This window comes from Monodon monoceros, unplaced genomic scaffold (assembly GCF_005190385.1).
Source record: "Monodon monoceros isolate NGI ecotype Baffin Bay Population unplaced genomic scaffold, NGI_Narwhal_1 Super_Scaffold_12, whole genome shotgun sequence".
Classification (NCBI taxonomy): domain Eukaryota; kingdom Metazoa; phylum Chordata; class Mammalia; order Artiodactyla; family Monodontidae; genus Monodon; species Monodon monoceros.
Window position 1 is genome coordinate 157,146,989 of NW_021703768.1, and position 18,184 is coordinate 157,165,172.

The window sequence follows — 18,184 nt, forward strand, 5'->3', positions numbered from 1 at the left end:
GGGGTGCCCGTCCCGGGGGCCTCACGCTCATGGCCCTGCCCCGCAGGAGAAGAACGCCCGGTTGCTGGGCGCCGTGCAGCAGCTGTTCGGCCACTGCCAAGCTCAGAAGGAGGAGATCAAGAGGCTTTTCCAGCAGAAACTGGACGAGGTAGGCGCCCTGCCCTGGCCACCCTGAGGCCACGCAGACGGCCCTGGCGCGGGATGGAGGGCAGGCGGGGCCCAGGGCCCAGCCGGACATCTGGCCAAGATCCAGAGGGACTGGTGCCCTCCTGGTGCTCTTCACCTTGAGTCTTCCTGATGGAGAGGCCCGGAGGTGGTCAGAGGGAGGCTTCCTGCCTCGTGATGCCCCTGGCCCCCTGTGAGAGCCCCCCTTTGCCATCGTTTGTCCTCAGCTGGGAGTGAAGGCGCTGACCTACAACGACCTGATCCAAGCGCAGAAGGAGATCTCGGCTCACAACCAGCAGCTGAGGGAGCAGACGGAGCAGCTGGAGAAGGGCAACCGGGAGCTGAGGAGCCAGAGCCTGCGGCTGGTGCGCTGGCGGGGCTGGCGGTCTGCCCGAGGCGGGGCCCCCCAGGCCGGGCCGGGTCTCGTGACGGAGAGATGACCGAGGGCAGCCCCCGAGTCTGCGGCAGTGGGTCCTGGCAGCCCCCCGCCCCCCGTCCCCGTCCTCCCTCAGGATCCTCGCGGGGCGTCCAGGGGCCTCCAACGCCTCACGGCTGCCCGCCCATCCCCACAGCTCAAGGCACGGTGCGAGGAGCTGAAGCTGGACTGGTCCACGCTGTCCCTTGAGGGCCTGCTGAAGGAGAAGCAGGCCCTGAAGAGCCAGATCTCGGAGAAGCAGAGGCACTGCCTGGAGCTGCAGGTAGGAAGCCTGTCGGAGGCGGGGGGGCTCCGGGCTTCAGCTGGGGCGCCAGGACCAGCGTCCTAAGCCCAGTCCCCGCCGCACCGCCCGGGCTTGCGAGCGCCTTGTTTCTGAGGCCGCCACTGGCGGCCCCCGCTTGCACCGTGAGAGCAGCTCATACTGACGAGGTGAGCAGAGGATGGTGCAGGAAGGAAGGACGGACAGATCAGCGCGCAAGTGCGGGCTTTCCGGAAGCCCGTCTGCAGGCCGAGGCCTCCCACCACTTTGCGTCTCCCCAGCGAGGTTTCGTGATTTACATGAAGCTTTCGCTGTTGCCCAGCCCTGGGGGCTCTTTCAGGGATGGGTTACTGCAGAATGGCACTGGAGTGAATTCCTCTGCACCGGAGGCTGCTCTGGAGGCTACGTCCCTAAAGACACGCGTCCCCCAAGTAGCCGTTGGAGCGGCTGTAGGTCCCGGGATACAGTGTTGCGCTGCCTCCTGTGGTGGCCCGGCCCTGCTGCCAGCCTGTGTGCAGGAGGAGTCTCAGGAGGCTGCACGCTGGGCCATCACGCTCCTGTGTCACCGAGAGGCGGCCCGAAGCTGTGGGCCCTTGATTCATTGTGGGGAGAGCCAAACGATGCCTCAGGCCCCAGCCCCCGGGGCCAATACCTTACCCTCGCGGTCACAGTGACAGCCACGGAGCCTGGGCCCCTCGCTTCCTCAGGCTGGCGCGTCTGCCCGTCACACTAGCCAGCCCATGTCCCTCTAGCCGGCCCACGTCCCTGTTGCTCTTGCAGGACCGTCCCTGCCAGTGAGGTGCTGGGCATGGGGCCTCTCAGGCCTGACGCCTCCTCTCGTCCCCCAGATCAGCATTGTGGAGCTGGAGAAGAGCCAGAGGCAGCAGGAGCTCCTGCAGCTCAAGTCCTGCGTGCCGCCCGACGACGCCCTGTCCCTGCACCTGCGCGGGAAGGGTGGCCTGGGCCGAGAGCCGGAGGCCGAGCCCGGCCGGCCACATCTGGAGCTGGACTGCGCCAGGTTCTCCCTGCCCCACTTGAGCAACATGAGCCCGGAGCTGTCCATGAACGGCCACGCGGCCGGCTATGAGCTCTGCGGTGCGCTGAGCCGGCCCTCGCCCAAGCAGAATACCCCCCAGTACCTGGCCTCCCCCCTGGACCAGGAGGTCGTGCCCTGCACCCCGAACCACAGTGGCCGGCCGAGGCTCGAGAAGTTGTCCGGCCTGGCCCTGCCCGACTACACCAGGCTCTCCCCGGCCAAGCTGGTGCTGCGGCGCCATCTGAGCCAGGACCACACAGCCAACAGCAGGGCGACCGCCAGCGAGCTGCACTCACGGTGAGCTCGTGGTGGGGGGCCTTCTGAGCGGGGGATCGTCAGTTTGGAAGAGAATCTCGGGGGTTGTTAGGCCCAGGCGGCCAGCTCTGAACGCAAAATTGTGGCTCTGAGGGCTCCCCAGAAAATGACCAAGGACACGTCTCGTTTCCAGAGCTGAGCATGCCAAGGAGAACGGCCTCCCGTACCAGAGCCCCGGCATCGCCAACGGCATCAAACTGAGCCCACAGGACCCTCGGCCCTCGTCCCCCGCGGCCTTGCAGATGACGGGAGAGAAGGGCAGTGAGAAGGTGAGGCCACCGCTCTTGTGAAAGTGCCCACGCGTGGGGTGGAGTGGGGCTGAGAGGGAAGGTGGGAGGCTGCCTGGCCGCGCCCTAACCCTGGGGTGAGGCTGGAAGAGTGGGATTGTCTCTGGGGAAAGGAGAGGCCGGGTTGAGCAGCAGGGGAAGGGAAAAGCCTGTTGCACTCCTGTGATGGGGTGTGTGCTGGGGTGATGGGTGGGGGCCCTGGCAGGTCTGGAGGATCGCTTTGGGGTGGGGGTGACTTGTCACTGGTTGGAGGGCTGCTTTGTCCCTCGGGGCGGTGCTCAAGGCCCAGTTTCCTGGTCAGCGGGAGCAGGCTGGCCCGGTGGTGTGTCTGCAGGGTTTGAAGGAGCGCACCTACGCCAGCAGTGGGGAGGCCATCACCAGCCTGCCCGTCAGCATCCCGCTCAGCACCGTGCAGCCTAGCAAGCTGCCAGTCAGCATCCCTCTGGCCAGCGTGGTGCTGCCCAGCCGCGCCGAGAAGGTGGTGAGTGAGGCCCTCGGCCTGGAAGCCTGGCGTCCCCAGGCACCGTGTGTAGGCGCCAGGAGAGCCGGTGCTCTTGTTCTTTCCCCTCGAGGCCCAGAGCCTTCTTGTTCAATTGCACGTGGTTAAGTTTGGAGCTTACCGTGATGCCCGAGAAAAACAGAATGTCTGATGTCCACATTTAATTCCAGTAACATTTTGCCACTTTTACTTTAGATCCTTTTAGTAAAAGGTGACGTGTGCAAACGGAGAGGGACTAAAACTTCCAGATTCTGTAGAAACTTCTCCCTTACCTTCTAGTTCACATGTGCATTCAGCCTCACACGCATGGACTTGGAAATGACACTCTCCTGTGGAGTGGGCTGTTCGTGTTTATGGAGATGTCACTCACACACAACTCACCCACCTAAGGTGTTCGGTGCAGTGGGTTTTAGTACATTCACCAGTCGTGCAGCCATCTCTAGTTCCAGAACATTCCATACCCCCAAAAGGAAGCCCATCCCCACCAGCAGTCACCCCCATCCCCTCCCCAGCCCCTGACAACCAGGAGCCTATTGTCTGTCTCTGTGGATCTGCCTGTTCTGGATGTTTCCTGTCAGTGGAATCACAGACTGTGGGTCCTTCTGGGTCTGGCTTCTCTCACTGAGCATCGTGTTCTCAGGGTCCGTCCACGTGGTAGCGAGTGTCAGGGCTTCTCTCCTTTTCGTGGCTGAGAGATGTTCCACCATACAGACGGACCACATTGTGTGCATCCGTCACCTGTTGGTGGTCATCTGGGGTGTTTCCACTTTGGGGCTGTTGTGAATTGTGCTGCTGAGGACATGCGTGTGCGGGTTTTGTGTGGGTACTTGCTGTTGTCTGGCTCCATGTAGGAGTGGAGTTGCTGGGTCAGATCATAACGGCTGCCCTCACTGCTCTCCCTGCCCATTTATCCCTGGCCCAATGCTTGCCTGTTAGCCAGGGCCATCCCTTAGAACCAAGGTCAGACACCTGTGCCTCACCTCGTGAGAACCTTCCCGTGGCTGCCCACCAGGCTCACACCCTGAGCGGCCACTTGCCCTTCCGTGCTCGTGGCCTCGGGCCCTTGGCACGTCCTGTGGCGTGTGGCCGGATCAGCTGAGAACCTGCATTTTCTCTCCGCAGAGAAGCACCCCCAGCCCCGTGCCGCAGGCCCGAGAGTCCTCGTCCACACTGGAGAAGCAGATGGGTGCTGGCACCCACGGCTCCGGGTGCAGCACTGCTGGGAGCAGAAGCCTCGCCCTGGCCCCTGCAGGTAAGGGCTCCCTCGCGTGCGAGGACCCAGAGGTGCTGGGTGGGCTCAGCACGTCAGCTGCACAGCGTGGCCCGGGGCTCGGGGGCTCCGAGCTGGGCTGTCCCGCTCTGCTCATCTCAGCTGGCTGTGTTCGGCCTGGGCCCATGCCGGTCCTCTGGGCGGTGGCATCCTCACCCAACCGCGTTCCAGCCGGTTCTGCTCCTCCTCAGAGAGCTTCGAGTGAGGCTTCTGGGCGGGGCCCTGCGACCTAGAGGGTGCCTGTCGCCACTGCCCAGCCATGGGTCCCGTCGGGGGCAGCGGGCATGTGTGGTCAGGTTGCTTGCCTGTGTCCACACGGCCTGATCTACGCCTGTTCTTCTGGGGATAAAGAACACAGTGAGGAGGCTGCTGTTGGGACGGGCGTCCCGCCTCTGGCGCTGCTGCTCTCGCGTGGGGAGGGCGTCACCGCTGGTGGTGCCCGGGGTCCACCGGCTTGTACGTGAGCTCCAGGGCCCAACCGTCCCAGGCCCAGAAGTGGGAAGAGCACACAAGTGACGGCCCAGGGGCCCCCACTTGTCCTCACCCGAACCTGGTTCCGTGGTGCCGTCTCAAGGTGCTGGGCACTGAGCATGCGGAGAGCTGAGCTTCCTTGCGCTCCGCCGGGTTCGGCCAGGTGAGCATCCTTTCCCGGACGAGCTCCCCTGAGAAAGCGTGTCCTTCCTACAGGCTTTGCCTACGCCGGCTCAGTGGCCATCAGTGGGGCCCTGGCAGGCAGCCCGGCACCACTCGTCTCTGGAGCCGAGCCCCCCGCCCTGGACGAGTCCTCCAGCTCTGGAAGCCTCTTTGCCACTGTGGGGTCCCGCAGCTCCACTCCTCAGCACCCCCCCCTGCTGGCGCAGCCCCGCAACTGCGGCTCGGCCTCGCCCGCCCCCCAGCTCTGCGCCAGTCCCCGGCTTGGTGCCCAGGGCCCGCTCCCCGACACCAGCAAAGGAGACCTGCCCTCTGAGGCCGGCTTCTCGGATCCCGAGAGTGAAGCCAAGAGAAGGATCGTCTTCACCATCTCGGCCGGCTCTAGCAGCGCCAAGCAGTCACCTTCCAGCAAGCACAGCCCTCTGTCCTCGGGCGCCCGCGGTGACGGCGGCCAGAGCCACGGGCAGGACAGCCGCAAGAGGGGCAGGAGGAAGCGGGCAGCGGCGGGGACCCCCGGCTTCAGCTCGGGTGTGTCCCCCAAGCGCCGGGCCCTGCCGTCCGTCGCCGGCCTCTTCACCCAGTCTTCAGGGTCCCCCCTGAACCTCAACTCCATGGTGAGGCTGGGAGTGGCGTTGGGGGCGGTAGGTCCAGGGCGCTCCAGGGGCCTGCTGACGGGCTTGTGCGTCTGACCCCTCAGGTCAGCAACATCAACCAGCCCTTGGAAATCACGGCCATCTCGTCCCCCGAGAGCTCCCTGAAGAGCTCGCCTGTCCCTTACCAGGACAACGACCAGCCGCCCGTGCTCAAGAAGGAGAAGCCCCTGAGCCAGACCAACGGGGCCCACTATTCCCCGCTGACCTCGGATGAGGAGCAGGGCTCTGAGGACGAGCCCAGCAGTGCCAGGCGAGTGGGGCCGACGGGGCAGGTCCTTGTGGCCAGGACGCGGGGCAGGCAGCTTCCCACCTGCTGCTGGGTGGTGGGCACAGGGTCCCGACCTCACTTGGGGCACTTCCTGGAGCAGACAGGCCCCTTCCTGGATTGTTCACTTTAACTGTGTAAGAAACAGCCCGTGAAGGGCCCAGGCATCTGAGAGCCTCTCGCCACGTGCGTGTGGGGCAGGGCTGACCCCTGAGTCTGTAGCTCCCGGGGCGGCGGCGCGAGGCGGGTGTTTCTTGGTGGCAGAGAGAAGGGGAGGGCGGCCGCCACAGCGCAGAGCCAAGAGGCAGGCGTGCAGGCTCCCATCAGTGCCTGGTGTCCACTCAGCTGACGGTGAAGAGTGCTTTCTTCCTGGATAACAGCTTTATTAGGTATAATTCACATACCACACCGCCCGCTTGAAACGTGCGACCCAGTGGTCTTTGACGTATTCGTGGGGTTGTGCAGGCATCACCGCTGTCGGTTTTAGAACATTTTCATCACCACAGAAAGAATCCCTGTACCCTTAAACACTTGACTCCTCAGCCCCTCCCCCAGTCCCTGGCCCCCACAATCTATTTCCTGTCTCTGTGGATCTGACTCCTCTAGGGACCCCGTGAGTGGGATCAGGCAGCGTGTGTCCTTCTGTGTCTGGTTTATTTTCACTGAGCGTCCTGTCCTCAGGTTCATCCGTGGTGTAGCAGGTGTCAGAACCTCCTTCCTTTCTGTGTGTATATATCACGTTTTGTTTATCCACCGTGTGTCCGTGGACGCTTGGGTTGCTTCGTTTTCAGCTGTTGTGAATCGTGCTGCTATGAACGTCCCTATACTACATGTGTTTTTACTTGAAAATGTGTTTGCAATTTACCCAGTACTTAGGCGTGGAATTGCTGGATCTCGTGTGGCGAGTCTGGGTTTAACGTTTTGAGGAACCACCAGACGTTTCCACGGCAGCTGCCCCATCTCACATTGCTGCCAAGCATGCACAAGGGTGCCAGTTTCTCCACATCCTCACCGGCACTTGTTATTTTCTGGGTTTGTTTTTAGTACGGTAGCTATTTCTGTGAGGGTGTGGTGGTGTCGCCGTGGTTTTGACCTCATCGCCCTCGCGGTCGACGACACTCAGCATCATCTGTTCCTCAGACAGACGTCTGTTCAGGTCCCGGCCCCACTCCTGGGTCGGGTTGTCTTGTGCTGCTGTTGTTATGTCGTGAGAGTTCTTTAGACGTCTACGTACCGGATCCCTTGTCAGGTACGGGATCTGCAGCTGTGTTCTCCCGTCCTGTGGGTGGTGTGTTCACTCCATTGCTGGTGTCCTTTGAGGCATAAGAGTATTCAGTGTTGACGAGACCCCGTGTGTTGTGTATCTGTGTTTTCTTTATTATTACTATTTTTCTTTAAAATTAATTAATTTATTTTTGGCTGCGTTGGGTCTCTGTTGCTGCGTGAGGGCTTTCTCTAGTTGCGGCGAGCGGGGGCTACTCTTCGTTGAGGTGCACGGGCTTCTCATTGCAGTGGCTTCTCCTGTTGTGGAGCAGGGTCTCTAGGCGCGCGGGCTTCAGTAGTTGTGACATGCAGACTCACTAGTTGTGGCGCACGGGCTTAGCTGTTCCACGGCCTGTGGGATCTTCCCGGACCAGGCTCGAACCTGTGTCCCCTGCATCGGCAGGCGGATTGTTATCCACTGCGCCACCACGGAAGTCCCTTTCTTTAATTTCATTTAATTCTTAATTTATTTATTTTGGTCGCTCCGGGTCTTAGTTGTGGCATGTTTAGTTGCGGCATGTGGGATCTTTAGTTGCGGCATGCAGACTCTTAGTTGCGGCACGCATGTGGGATCGAGTTCCCCCACCAGGGATCGAACCCGGGCCCCCTGCACTAGGGGCACGGAGTCTTACCTGCTGGACCGCCGGGGACGTCCCTGTGTTTTCTTTAGTTGCCTGTGTTTTCGGTGTCTTGTTGAGTTACCCTTCCACATACGAAAAGTACGTTGTGCAAGTTCTGGATTCTTTGGCGAGTTCTGTGTCTCTGGAGGTCATAGTTCTTCGGGACGGTCCACAAAAATCCTGACATGTGAAGCACACACTGCTGTGTACTTCGGTGCAGCTACGGGTACAGCTTGCTGGGGAGTTAACGTGCTAGGTGCTGCGCATCTGCCTCTGTGGACGACGCGGTCTCCTAGAGCTTGAGAGCACGTTAAGCATGGAGACAGTTCTGTCTGGGACTCGCGGCTGTCTCTGCGTGTTGGGAAACGGCATCCCTGCTCCTCCGCCGGGGCCCGGCTCTCAGCTGTGTCCCGCACCACAGCCGTCATCGTGCTGGCACAGGTGCCACCGCACAGGCATGGGGGCGCCCGGGGGCCCTGACGGAGGGTCATGCATTGCCGGCTTACCGACCCCGCTGGGCAATTCGGTGTAAACGTATAGCGCTCTGGTGTGCCCGTGGATTGCAAACATTTATCATCTCTTTTTTTTTCCTAATAGAATTGAGAGAAAAATTGCAACCATCTCCTTAGAAAGCAAATCTCCTCCGAAAACCTTGGAAAATGGTGAGTTCGGTGCTCCCGATGCCTGAGTCCTTGGTGCCCGGCCTCTGAGGAGCCACACGGGGCTTCCAGAGTGGTCCCTGGGTGGTGTGGGTGCCGCCCGGCCTCCTGGCCCCTTTCCCTGTGGACATGGCGGGCGCTCTAGGTGCTGCCTGGGTAGATCGGGCACGTGTGGTGCTCTGTGCTGACACGCCGGCCCTCCCGCACAAGCAGCCCTGCTCCCTGAGTTTCTCCCACGGCCCCACCCTCGCCAGGTCTGCCCCGTCCTCCACCATGGGGGCTTGTCTTGGGGGCGGGGGTCATTCCGAGCCGGCGGTGGTCTGGTCCCCGCAGCTTCCGCTCTGCCCCACCCAGCCCAGGCCTCATAGCCGCTGCCTCTCCTGGCAGGGGGCGGCCTGGCGGGAAGGAAGGTGCCGGCCAGCGAGCCGGTCAACAGCAGCAAGTGGAAGTCCACCTTCTCGCCCATCTCCGACCTCGGCCTGGCCAAGGCAGCCGACAGCCCGCTGCAGGCCGCCTCCGCTCTGAGCCACAACTCCCTGTTCGCTTTCCGGCCCGGCCTGGAGGAACCTGGCGCGGCTGATGCCAAGCTGGCTGCCCACCCCAGGAAGAGCTTCCCAGGCGCGCTGCCGGGGGCGGGCGGGCTGAGCCCCAGCAGCCATCCCGCCAGCAGCTTCGCCCTGGGCGGGGGCCTGGCGGCCGACCTCAGTTTACACAGCTTCAGCGATGGTGCTTCTCTCTCCCACAAGGCCCCCGAGGCGGCCGGCCTGGGCACCCCCCTGAGCTTTCCCGGCCCGCGGGGCAAGGAGGGCGGCGCCGCAGACCCCGGCCCCTTCGTGAACAAGAGGCAGCTGGACGGACTGGCCCCGAAGGGCGAGGGGGGCCCACCTGTGTGCGGGCCCGCGGACAAGGCCTCAGCGACGCACGGCAAGGCGGGCAAGGGCCGTGACCGCGAGCCCGATGTCAAGAACGGCCACAACCTCTTCATGGCCGCTGCTGCTGCTGCCGCCGCCGCCGCTGCCGCCCCCCCCCGGGGGCCTCCTCAGCGGCCCGGGCCTTGCCCCGGCGGCGTCCTCGGCAGGGGGCACGGCCCCGTCCGCCCAGACCCACCGCCCCTTCCTGGGCGCCTTCGTCCCCGGCCCGCAGTTCGCACTGGGCCCCATGTCCTTGCAGGCCAACCTGGGCCCGTCCGTGCTGCAGTCCCTGTTCAGCTCCGTGCCCGCCGCCGGCCTGGTGCACGTCTCAACCGCTGCCACCAGACTGACCAACTCGCACGCCATGGGCAGCTTCTCCTCCGGGGTGGCCGGCGGTGCAGTCGGAGGTAGGCAGCGCCCTCTGGCCGTGCGGGACCCGCTGGGGGATGGGCCGCGGGCCGCATGCTCTCACCGGCGCCCTCCGGGACCGCTGGGTTTAACCACCGCTGTTTGCAGGTTCCCTTCCAGGGCCCCCTGAGGGGGGAGAGGCTGTGCCCGCGTATCCCCTTGGGTCCACTTTGCACCCGTCACCTCGTTCCTTTTCGCGAAACGCAGACGTGACTGTCGTGTGGGCAGAGCGCTCAGGCGTGAGTCGGCCTGTGCCACGCTCTCTGGTCTGACGGCGTCCCTCTCGCTCTCAGGGGAGCTGGCGCCAGACGGAGCTCTCTCCTTCCTCCCCGCGGAGGTCACCTGTCAGGCCTGACGCAGCCCGGGCTCTGGGCAGCCTTGGGGCCGGCGCTGGGGAAGAGCCAAGGGCCGCGGCGCCCGCCAGATGCACCGTGGCGCGTGCGGGGTGGAGAGGAGCGCAGGGAGCCACAGCCGGCCCCTCACCGGGCACGGGCGCCGGGGCTGGGGAGGGGAGGGGAGGGGAGGGGAGCCGTCCTGCAGGTCATCCCAGCGCCTGCGCTCCCGCTGCCTGCGCTTCACCCTCACCTGTGCCGCTCGCACGCGGAGCTGGAGCTGCAGCCGCCGTCGGCTTCCCCTTCTCCGCGCGCCTTCCTTGGCTTGGCTGGCGATGCCCGCCTGTTGAAGCTGGGTTTTTCTCTCCTGTTTGCAGGTGCCTTTAACCACGCGGTGCCTCCCGCCTCCGCTCATCCGTTTGGAGCCAGTTTCGGCAGTGGGGCTGCATGTCGCAGCGCCACGCTGAGCCTAACCCCGCTGCAGGCGGTGGCCAGCACCCCGGCCTCTTCCTTTCAGGCCCCGCCCCCTGCGGAGCCGAGGCCGCCCCCGCCCCCTCCGCACCTGGGCCGGCCCCCTCCGGGGCCGCCCGCCCTCCACGCCCCGCCCCCTCCTAACGCCGCCTTGCCTCCTCCCCCCGCGCTGCTCCCGGCTAACTCTGAGCCCGTGCTCCTGCAGAACCTCGCGTCCCTCCCAGCTAACCAAGCTTTCTTACCTGCCTCCTCTGCTGCCTCTGTGCCGCCTGCTAACGCCTCTCTGTCCATCAAGCTCGCCTCACTTCCGCACAAGGTGTCCCGCCCCTCCTTCACGGTGCACCACCCGCCCCTGCCCGGGCTGGCCCTGGCCCAGGCCGCGCCCGTGATCCCGCAGGCCAGCTCCACGGGGCCGCCCGCCGTGTGGGTTTCCCTTGGCATGCCACCTCCGTATGCCGCGCGCCTTGCGGGGGTTAAGCCGCGATAAAGACCTTGCTTAGCTAGCAGTTCGTATTCTGTAAGGTAAGGCTAGAGCTCGACCAGGCGGCCCATACGAGAACCTGAACTGACCTTCCTTTGCAGAGAGCAGGCGGGCCCGCGGGGCTCCGTGGAGGGGCCCGGGGGCCAAGGTTGCTCTCCTGCGGCCGGGAGGTGCGAAGGCGAAGAGCCAGGGAGGCAAGGGAACCCGGGCGGCGAGAGCAGAGAGAGGGAGGGTGTGGCTGGCCCCGCCCCCTCCGCCGCTGCCGGTGGACCCTCCCCCCCAGGTCGCCCAGGGAGGGGGCCAGGAGGAGTCAGTCAGTCAGGGCTGGCGTCCTGGCCGGGTGGAGCCTAGCTCGAGCTTGCCGCCGCCCTAGGCTTGGCGTCTGCAGCAGCCCGGGACCTGGGCATCCCCGGCGTGGGGTCATGGGGGCAGCTCAGGATCCCAGCTTTGCCTTGTGTGCGCTCTTGGGCTCCTCAGCCCGTTTCCATAAACGCGCCTTATGAGGGTTTGGGGAGAGCTCAACGCGTTTAAGGCCCCGGGTACACGGCAGGCCTTCAGGACGTGGCGGTCGCGTTTGTTGGGCTCCTTAGCTAGAGGGCCTGCCTGTAGGGGTCGATGGGCAGCAGGGTGAGTGTGGCGCCAGCCCCACAGGCAGGAACGCCGGGCCGGTGGCGGGGCTCTGTAGTTGTGGCCGAGGCCCGGCTCCTCCGGCCTCCGAGGCGCACGGCCTGCCTTTCAGACCGTCTGTGTGGGGGTTAGCGGAGACAAGCGTAGGAAGGGCCCGTTTTCGGGAGCTGGAGGGAGCAGGTGTTTGCGAGGCCTCCAGGGAGGGTCCTGGGCCCCGGTGCAGCCGGCCTGGCCACTGCTGGTGCCATGTCCACATCCCCCTGGGGCCAGGACTGGAGCGGGGGCCCTGCCTGCCGTCCTTGGCTGTCTGTCGTGTTTTTAAGTGGAAACAGATGGGAGGCCGCTGGAGTCTGACGGCCTCCTGGTCAGGGTGCAGGTCAGTGGACAGCCCTACCCGAGGCCTGGGGATGGGCTGTGCCTCGGTTGTTGGAAAAGCCCAGAAGGTAGGGCGGCTCAGCCTGCAGTGGCCTCGCGCCGTCAGAGGAGCTTGGAGAGGGCAGACGTGCACTGGGAGGTCGGGGACCAGGCCCACAGTGGACGCTGCCTGCCTGCCGTCTTGGCCGCGCTGGCCTCACTCCTGGGGCATGCAGGCTTGTCCTGGAGCGCTGCCCGGCGTGGGGACCGGGGAGGGTCTCCTGGGGAGGAGGGGAGGCCAGGACCCAGCCAGCGCCCCACACGCACTGGAAGGGCCTGGGGACAGGACCTCCTGCCTCTGACAGGGCCCAGAGGCGTGGCTCAGGGTGCTGCCACCACCTCATCTGCCGTCTGTCGTCCGTCCGTCCGTCCGTAGGTGGCTCTGGCGCCCTGGCCTGGGGGTGCGACGGGCTCGTCTGGGCGCGAGGCTAACGCTATGCTGCCTTTCCTCCCGCGCCGTGTCCGCAGGTAACTAGGATTTCTACCTCAACCGCGAGACTATGCAAGGATGGGGCGGGCTGGCGGCGCGGGGCCCCCCGCAGGACGGCGAGGACGGATGGAGGCCAGAGGACAGGCTCTACTGTGAATCAGCGCCGCGCAGAGCTGCGGAGACGGCGCGCTGGGGCCTGGCTCCAGCCTGTACTGTCGATAGTCTTAGATAAAGTATTTATCGTTTTTTAAAAAGTATAAATAATTTTGACTTATTTTATTCCACCGAAGTCGTGAAGGCAACCTATCGAGAGATGTAGATACTATATTATATGAGAGAATATATGTAAAGACATCGCCGAAGGACCGGCCCACCGCGGAGACGCTGGCAGCCGGCCCGGTGCTATCTCGTCGCCAGGCTCGCGCCTCCACGTGCTCTTGGTGCTGACTCTCGAGGTTGACCACGCCAACGCCAGGCCCTAGCGCCTGGCGTGTTCATTCCCGCCGCTCTTCCCATACCAAAGGCGGCGTCTCCGGTGGAGGCCCGCCCCGCCCCGCCATCACTGTGAACGGCCTCGGCTCAGCCCTCGGGATGGCGCCTTTGGCATCGGAACGGCAGTCCTGCGCGGCAAGGCTGCGGTGGCGGAGCCTCGAGGAGGGGACCCGTTCTCAGTGGTGCTTGTGAGGAGGGTCTGGTACCCGACTCTGCTGCCTGCCTGGCTGGCTCACTCGTGTGACAGGTGCATTTACTTTGTACGTCTCCGCTCGCCCTGGGCTCATGCCGCAGCCCCCCCCCCCCCCCCCGCTGCAGGGTCGGCTCCTGTGGTGGCCGGGGACGCAGGCGGGTTAGTTGTGGGTGCCTGCTTTGTCTACAAGGGAGTCACGCTGACAGGTGACAGTATTTTATAGAGAGGTGATGAAAATTTATAAATTTCATAGACGGACTTCATTTATTTTTAGACTGTATGACGAATACACAGGAAACTAAAGAGAAAAGGAAGAAACGAAAGTGAGGGGAAACCCTCCCGCCTGTTCAAGTGCACAGCGGCACTGGCCCAGGGCCCTCCTGCCCACCCTGCTGGGGTGACACCTGCTCCACCCGAGCGGCCACGGTGGTGCTTGGGAAGGGATGCGCTGGGGGTGGCCGGGCAGGAGGGCTGCTCCCTGAGGCTCCGAGGTGGCCGGTAGGGTTCTCGGTCCCTCGAGCACAGCACCTGTGACCGGTCCTGGGTCCCTGGGTGGGGCAATGTTGTCTGTGTGCCTCCCGAGAAGTTCTCGGTCCCCCGAAAGGGCCAACATCGGCCAAAGGTGGGCGCCCCGGCGAGGGCTGAGCATGGGCAGTCGGAGCCCCATCCTCAGGTGTCTGCCACCCAGGCGGCACCCGTCAAGGAGCGCGGGAGGGTGGGCCTCTGTGTGGTGGCCTAACGTGAGCCTTCCCCGGCCTGGCCGACTCCACATACCCTTCAGAGGTGGACGCCACGGGTCCTCTGCCTGCCCTTGAGTGGGGTCAGTGTGGTGGCCGAGGCCCAGCCCCGCTTCCTGACCCCCGGGACGCAGGCCACAAGGGTCAGAGAGGGCCAGTGCGCTGCCTGCAGCCACCTCTACACTGTGTGGGGCAGCAATCAGGCTAGAGACGGAGCCTTCCTCCTGTGACCGCCCGCCCTGCCCCCCTTCCCCCCAGGTCGGTGCTCCCAGTGCACGACGGTGCTGTCCTGACCCCCGGCCCCCGGCCTCTCTAAGAGGCTCCCCTCCCCGTGTCAGGAACACAGGGCTCCCGAGAAAGCTACGGCGCTGCCAGCGGAGCCCCCATCTGAACAAAGGACACTGTACACAAACACTGCGTCACTTCGGGAGGACCACCGCGCCGCGTCTGTCCTCTGCACGCACGCGCAAGCACCAGGGGACGGACGACCCGCGCAGGGCCTGCCCCACAGCGGGGCCCAGCTCGGCCTCTCCACACCCACCCTCCGGTCCCAGCCTGAGCGCCGCCGCTGACGCCAGCCACGGGAGTAGGGCGCCGGCTGGCGTGCGTGGGGAGCGGCCCTGCGGGAGCCCCACCGCTGCTGCCGACGCGGGTGCTCCAGGTCTGACGGCTGCTGTCGCTTTGCTCAGGAAAACCTAACAACTAGGACAGCCTCCAGTCAGGGGATGCGTTCTCTGTTCAGCTATGAATCGTGACCTATTTAAGAACCACCACCCCCACCCCCCCGACTGCCCTTATTTATCCTGCCAGCCGGCCCGTCTACAGTTAGGACTGTTTGTTCTCATTTACACATCCATCCACGCTGGCTCACGCATCCCTGCCTTGGTTTGTAACGGAGACGGGCTTTGCTTTCTTGTTCTGGTAGCCTATGTTTCAGTTGGGGCGCTGGCTCCACCCCCTCTTCCCAAGGGAACCCCACTGCACTGCGTTTCCACCTCTAGACGCTGTAATAAAATACCTGTTTTCACTTGAACCTGGTCTGGTGGCAGTGTTTCTTCCCAACCGTGACACGGCAAGGTCCTGGAGCGCAAAGAGGGTCCCGGGCCGTGATAGCCATCCCCAGCTGGGGAGGACGGTCACTCCCAGCAGAAGCCCCACCTGCTCCGGAAGGCAGGCCCTGTGACCACAGCAGACAGTGAGCCCCACCTCAGGGAGGCCCAGCCCCTCCTTCAGGGCCAACACCTGACTAGGTCAGGCCCACCCAGGGTGGGCCTCCTCCTTGACTAACTGAAACTGACTGCTTGGGTACTTTTCACAACACCAACAAAACCATTCCCGAAGTCCCGCCTGCACTCGGACGGAGGCCTGTGAGCCCCAGAGGCCCTGTGGGCTGGGCCCCAGCCTCCCTACCTTTCCTGGCTCTGGGTTCTAGGCCTCCTCTCCTCTGTTCCTACTGGGCACTTAAACCTTGAACCTGGGCAGGGCTTCACTTCCCTTAGGACCCCGCTGTGACTCTGCGGGACCGGCAGCCTGCGGAGGACAGAGGTCCCTCACTGCATTCACTGCACCGCCGTCCCGTGTGAAAAAGAGGTACTTTTATTTGAACAGCAAAACTGGCCACCTGAAAGGCGCACCTTCCAGCTCTGCCCAGAGGCGTCCGGCCGGGGCCTGCCCCTTCAGCAGGAGAATTCACAGCAGCCCCAGCATAGGCCCACGCCCTTCACAGCATCACCTAATGTTGTACATTCAGCCTGCACGGGGCAGGAGAGTTGCACCAGCCTCAGGCACCTGCCAGGCCTGGATGGACGCACCCAAGGGGCTGGGCACAGCTCCTGGGAGGGGACACCTGTCCCCTGGCAGCAGCATGTGGCACTGAGGTGCCAAACCAGTCCAGTGGGTCCCAGAGCATCCAGAAGGGGCTTGCTGGGTTGTTTCTTCAAAAAGGCAGCCCCTGCGGGTCCTGGGGCTTTTAAAATCTGTAAACCAAGACACCTCCCACGACAAATCCAGGCTTGGCCAAGAAACCGGGGACCCAGGGAGGGTTCATCCAGCCCCCAGCAGGAAAGCTGAGGAGCCCCACACCCAGACTCATGCCTTCAGGCCGCTCAGCTGGAACCTGGCCTCCTCCGATATGCCGAACTGCTCCAGGGGATCCTGTGTGGGTGGATGATGGCGGGGGTGGGGTGGGGGGACGGCATGAGCCTAGGCCCAGAAGACCCCCAACTCCCACCCCTGCACCCACGCGCACCTTGCCAGTCATCTTCTGGATCTCATTCCGGTAGAAGATGAGGCTCCTCCGCATGAACTCGTAACTAGGGAGGAGGGTGGTGTGAGTCCACAGGGCCTGCCCCGCCCCTGCCCCAGGCCCTCAAGGCGGCCGCACCCCACCTGGCTCGATGCACCCCACCTGGCTCGACGCAGAGCAGCCATCCACTCTTGACACTGCTCCTCACTGCAACACTCAAAGTGATACTTTCTCTCTGGGTCCTCTAGAAAGCCTGCGGAAGGAGTAGCCCCCATCTGTCCCCGCTCCCTCCCACCTCCCCCCCACCCAGCCCTCAACTTCCTCTTGCCATTGTCCACGACTGTCCCCTTTCCAGCCCCAGCCCGCCTGGGCCCACTGCTTCCCACCAGCTGGGCGTCGGTTGAACTGTGTCCCCCAAAAGATGTATGTTCGAGTCTTAAAAAACATGAGACATTTCCCAGGACTATGAATCTATCCGGATGTGGAATCACCGTAGGTCTAAGTAGTTACAAGCAGTTGAGCTGAAGTCACGCTGCACTAGGGTGAGTCTCTAATCCAACAGGACTGGTGTTCTTAAGAAAAGTGAAACCTGGACACGACCACACAAGGGAGAAGATCCCATGAAAAGGAAGGCAGAGATGGAGTGAAAACGGTCGCCAGCGACCCCCCCAGAAGCCGGGAGAGAGATCATGGGGGCAGATTCTCCTTCAGAAGGAACCAGCCATGCCAACACTCTTGATGTCACACTTCTTGCCCCCCAGAACCGGGAGAAATAAATTTCTGCTGTTTAAGCCCCCTAGTCTGTGGCACTCTTGCAGCCTCCCCAGAGGACTAGTTAGTAGCTCCGTCTTCGCCTGCAGACCCCACCCTCTCAAGACGACCCAGGAGAATCCTCCCAGTCCCCCAGCACAGGGCCCTGATCCCAGGAGAAATGAAACAATTACAGCGAGGCATCCACCCCGAGAGGGCAGCGCTCCCCAACAAGACAAGGGCGGCCTCTGGGGTAGTGCGCTCGGCCTGGGCCCCCACCCTGAGGAGCCAGCGCGAGTGGGGCTGCCCGGGACACTGGACTCAGCTTCTGGGGACTCAGGCGGGGCCGCGCCGGGGTGGAGCGGGGCGGGACGGGGTCAAGTAGCCTCGCCCCAGGCCGCACTCACTGATGGAGAAGCCGCTGGGCTCTTCCTGAGTGACTCTGCAGTGCTCCAGCAGCAGGGCTCCGACGGGCTAGGGGCAGACAGGGGCATGGGGGCGGGCACCGGGAACCTGCCCCCGCCCCGCCCCCGACTCCACACCCCGCCCTCCACCTGCGGCCGCCCCCCCCCAACTCCGGAGCCCGACCCCGACCCCAACCCCAAACCCCGCCCCCGCCCTACCCGCCGCCTTACCTCCGCCTCGTCCGTCCGGAAGTAGAAGAGGAAGTTGACCACCAGCTTCACCAGCCGCCGTTTCACCACTGCGGGAACAAGGCGGGCTCGCGCGGGTTCCGCGGCTGCCCACCCCCGCCCCCCGGCCGCCCTGCCGCCCGGCCGCTCACCGCTGCCCTTCTTGGGGCCCCGCATGCCCAGCTCAGCTGCCATCTCGGCCGGCTGCCGGGACAGCGCCTGCAGCTCCTTCTCGTTATAGCGCATGGCGCCGCTGGGACCCAGAACGCGGAGCGCTGGGCCGCGCCCTCCGGGCCGCCGTCCTCACTCGCGCCGCTGCCGGCGCCAAAAGAGTCCCACGGCGTCGTCCCGGAAGCGCGGCCGGAGCTACCACGCCTGCGCGCTCCCGGGCCGCTCAGCCTGTCCTTACACCGGCGAGTGGCAGAAGCGTCCCGGGGGCCGCCGGGGCCGAGTAGAGCCCTCGTGGGGCGCACAGAGCAGTAGGCAAGATGGACGGTTGTCATGTAACCAGGCAACAAGGTGGACCCGGGGTGGAAACGATAAAGCACCCCCACGACCTATAGCGCCCAGTACTCAAGAAAACAGGCGGACGGGAGTGGGAGACGAGAAGCAACTCGCTATCCCGCGAGAACTGGCTCCGCGCGAGTTTGGCCGACCATGACAGTGAGAGCCGGTGCGCACGC

General features: G+C 64.2%; 2 protein-coding genes across 3 annotated transcripts in view; one reads left to right on the top strand and one right to left on the bottom strand.

Moving 5' to 3' along the window:
• DOT1L (DOT1 like histone lysine methyltransferase) overlaps positions 1 to 10,622 on the top strand; it is a 52,854-nt gene extending 42,232 nt beyond the window's left edge. Inside the window, 14 exon segments of the mRNA XM_029218422.1 lie at positions 47 to 148; positions 393 to 530; positions 738 to 863; positions 1,709 to 2,193; positions 2,345 to 2,480; positions 2,833 to 2,979; positions 4,120 to 4,249; positions 4,955 to 5,532; positions 5,616 to 5,821; positions 8,317 to 8,381; positions 8,766 to 9,379; positions 9,381 to 9,696; positions 9,806 to 9,936; positions 10,407 to 10,622. Of these exon segments, the coding sequence (XP_029074255.1) occupies positions 47 to 148; positions 393 to 530; positions 738 to 863; positions 1,709 to 2,193; positions 2,345 to 2,480; positions 2,833 to 2,979; positions 4,120 to 4,249; positions 4,955 to 5,532; positions 5,616 to 5,821; positions 8,317 to 8,381; positions 8,766 to 9,379; positions 9,381 to 9,696; positions 9,806 to 9,936; positions 10,407 to 10,496 (3,264 nt within the window). The 3' untranslated portion in view covers positions 10,497 to 10,622.
• A 5,147-nt stretch (positions 10,623 to 15,769) lies between these two features.
• PLEKHJ1 (pleckstrin homology domain containing J1) lies at positions 15,770 to 18,156 on the bottom strand. Of its 2 annotated transcripts, XM_029218506.1 has the most exons (6): positions 17,654 to 18,130; positions 17,505 to 17,572; positions 17,277 to 17,343; positions 16,282 to 16,372; positions 16,123 to 16,186; positions 15,770 to 16,028 (listed from the first exon to the last, which is right to left on the bottom strand). In XM_029218506.1, exons 1-6 carry the CDS (start codon positions 17,745 to 17,747, stop codon positions 15,963 to 15,965), a joined length of 450 nt encoding a protein of 149 aa, XP_029074339.1. In that variant the 5' UTR covers positions 17,748 to 18,130; the 3' UTR covers positions 15,770 to 15,962. The 2 variants fall into 2 exon arrangements, with proteins under 2 accessions (XP_029074339.1, XP_029074338.1); XM_029218505.1 differs by having other exon boundaries at positions 15,853 to 16,028; positions 16,123 to 16,372; positions 17,654 to 18,156.
• Positions 18,157 to 18,184: the final 28 nt, after the last annotated feature.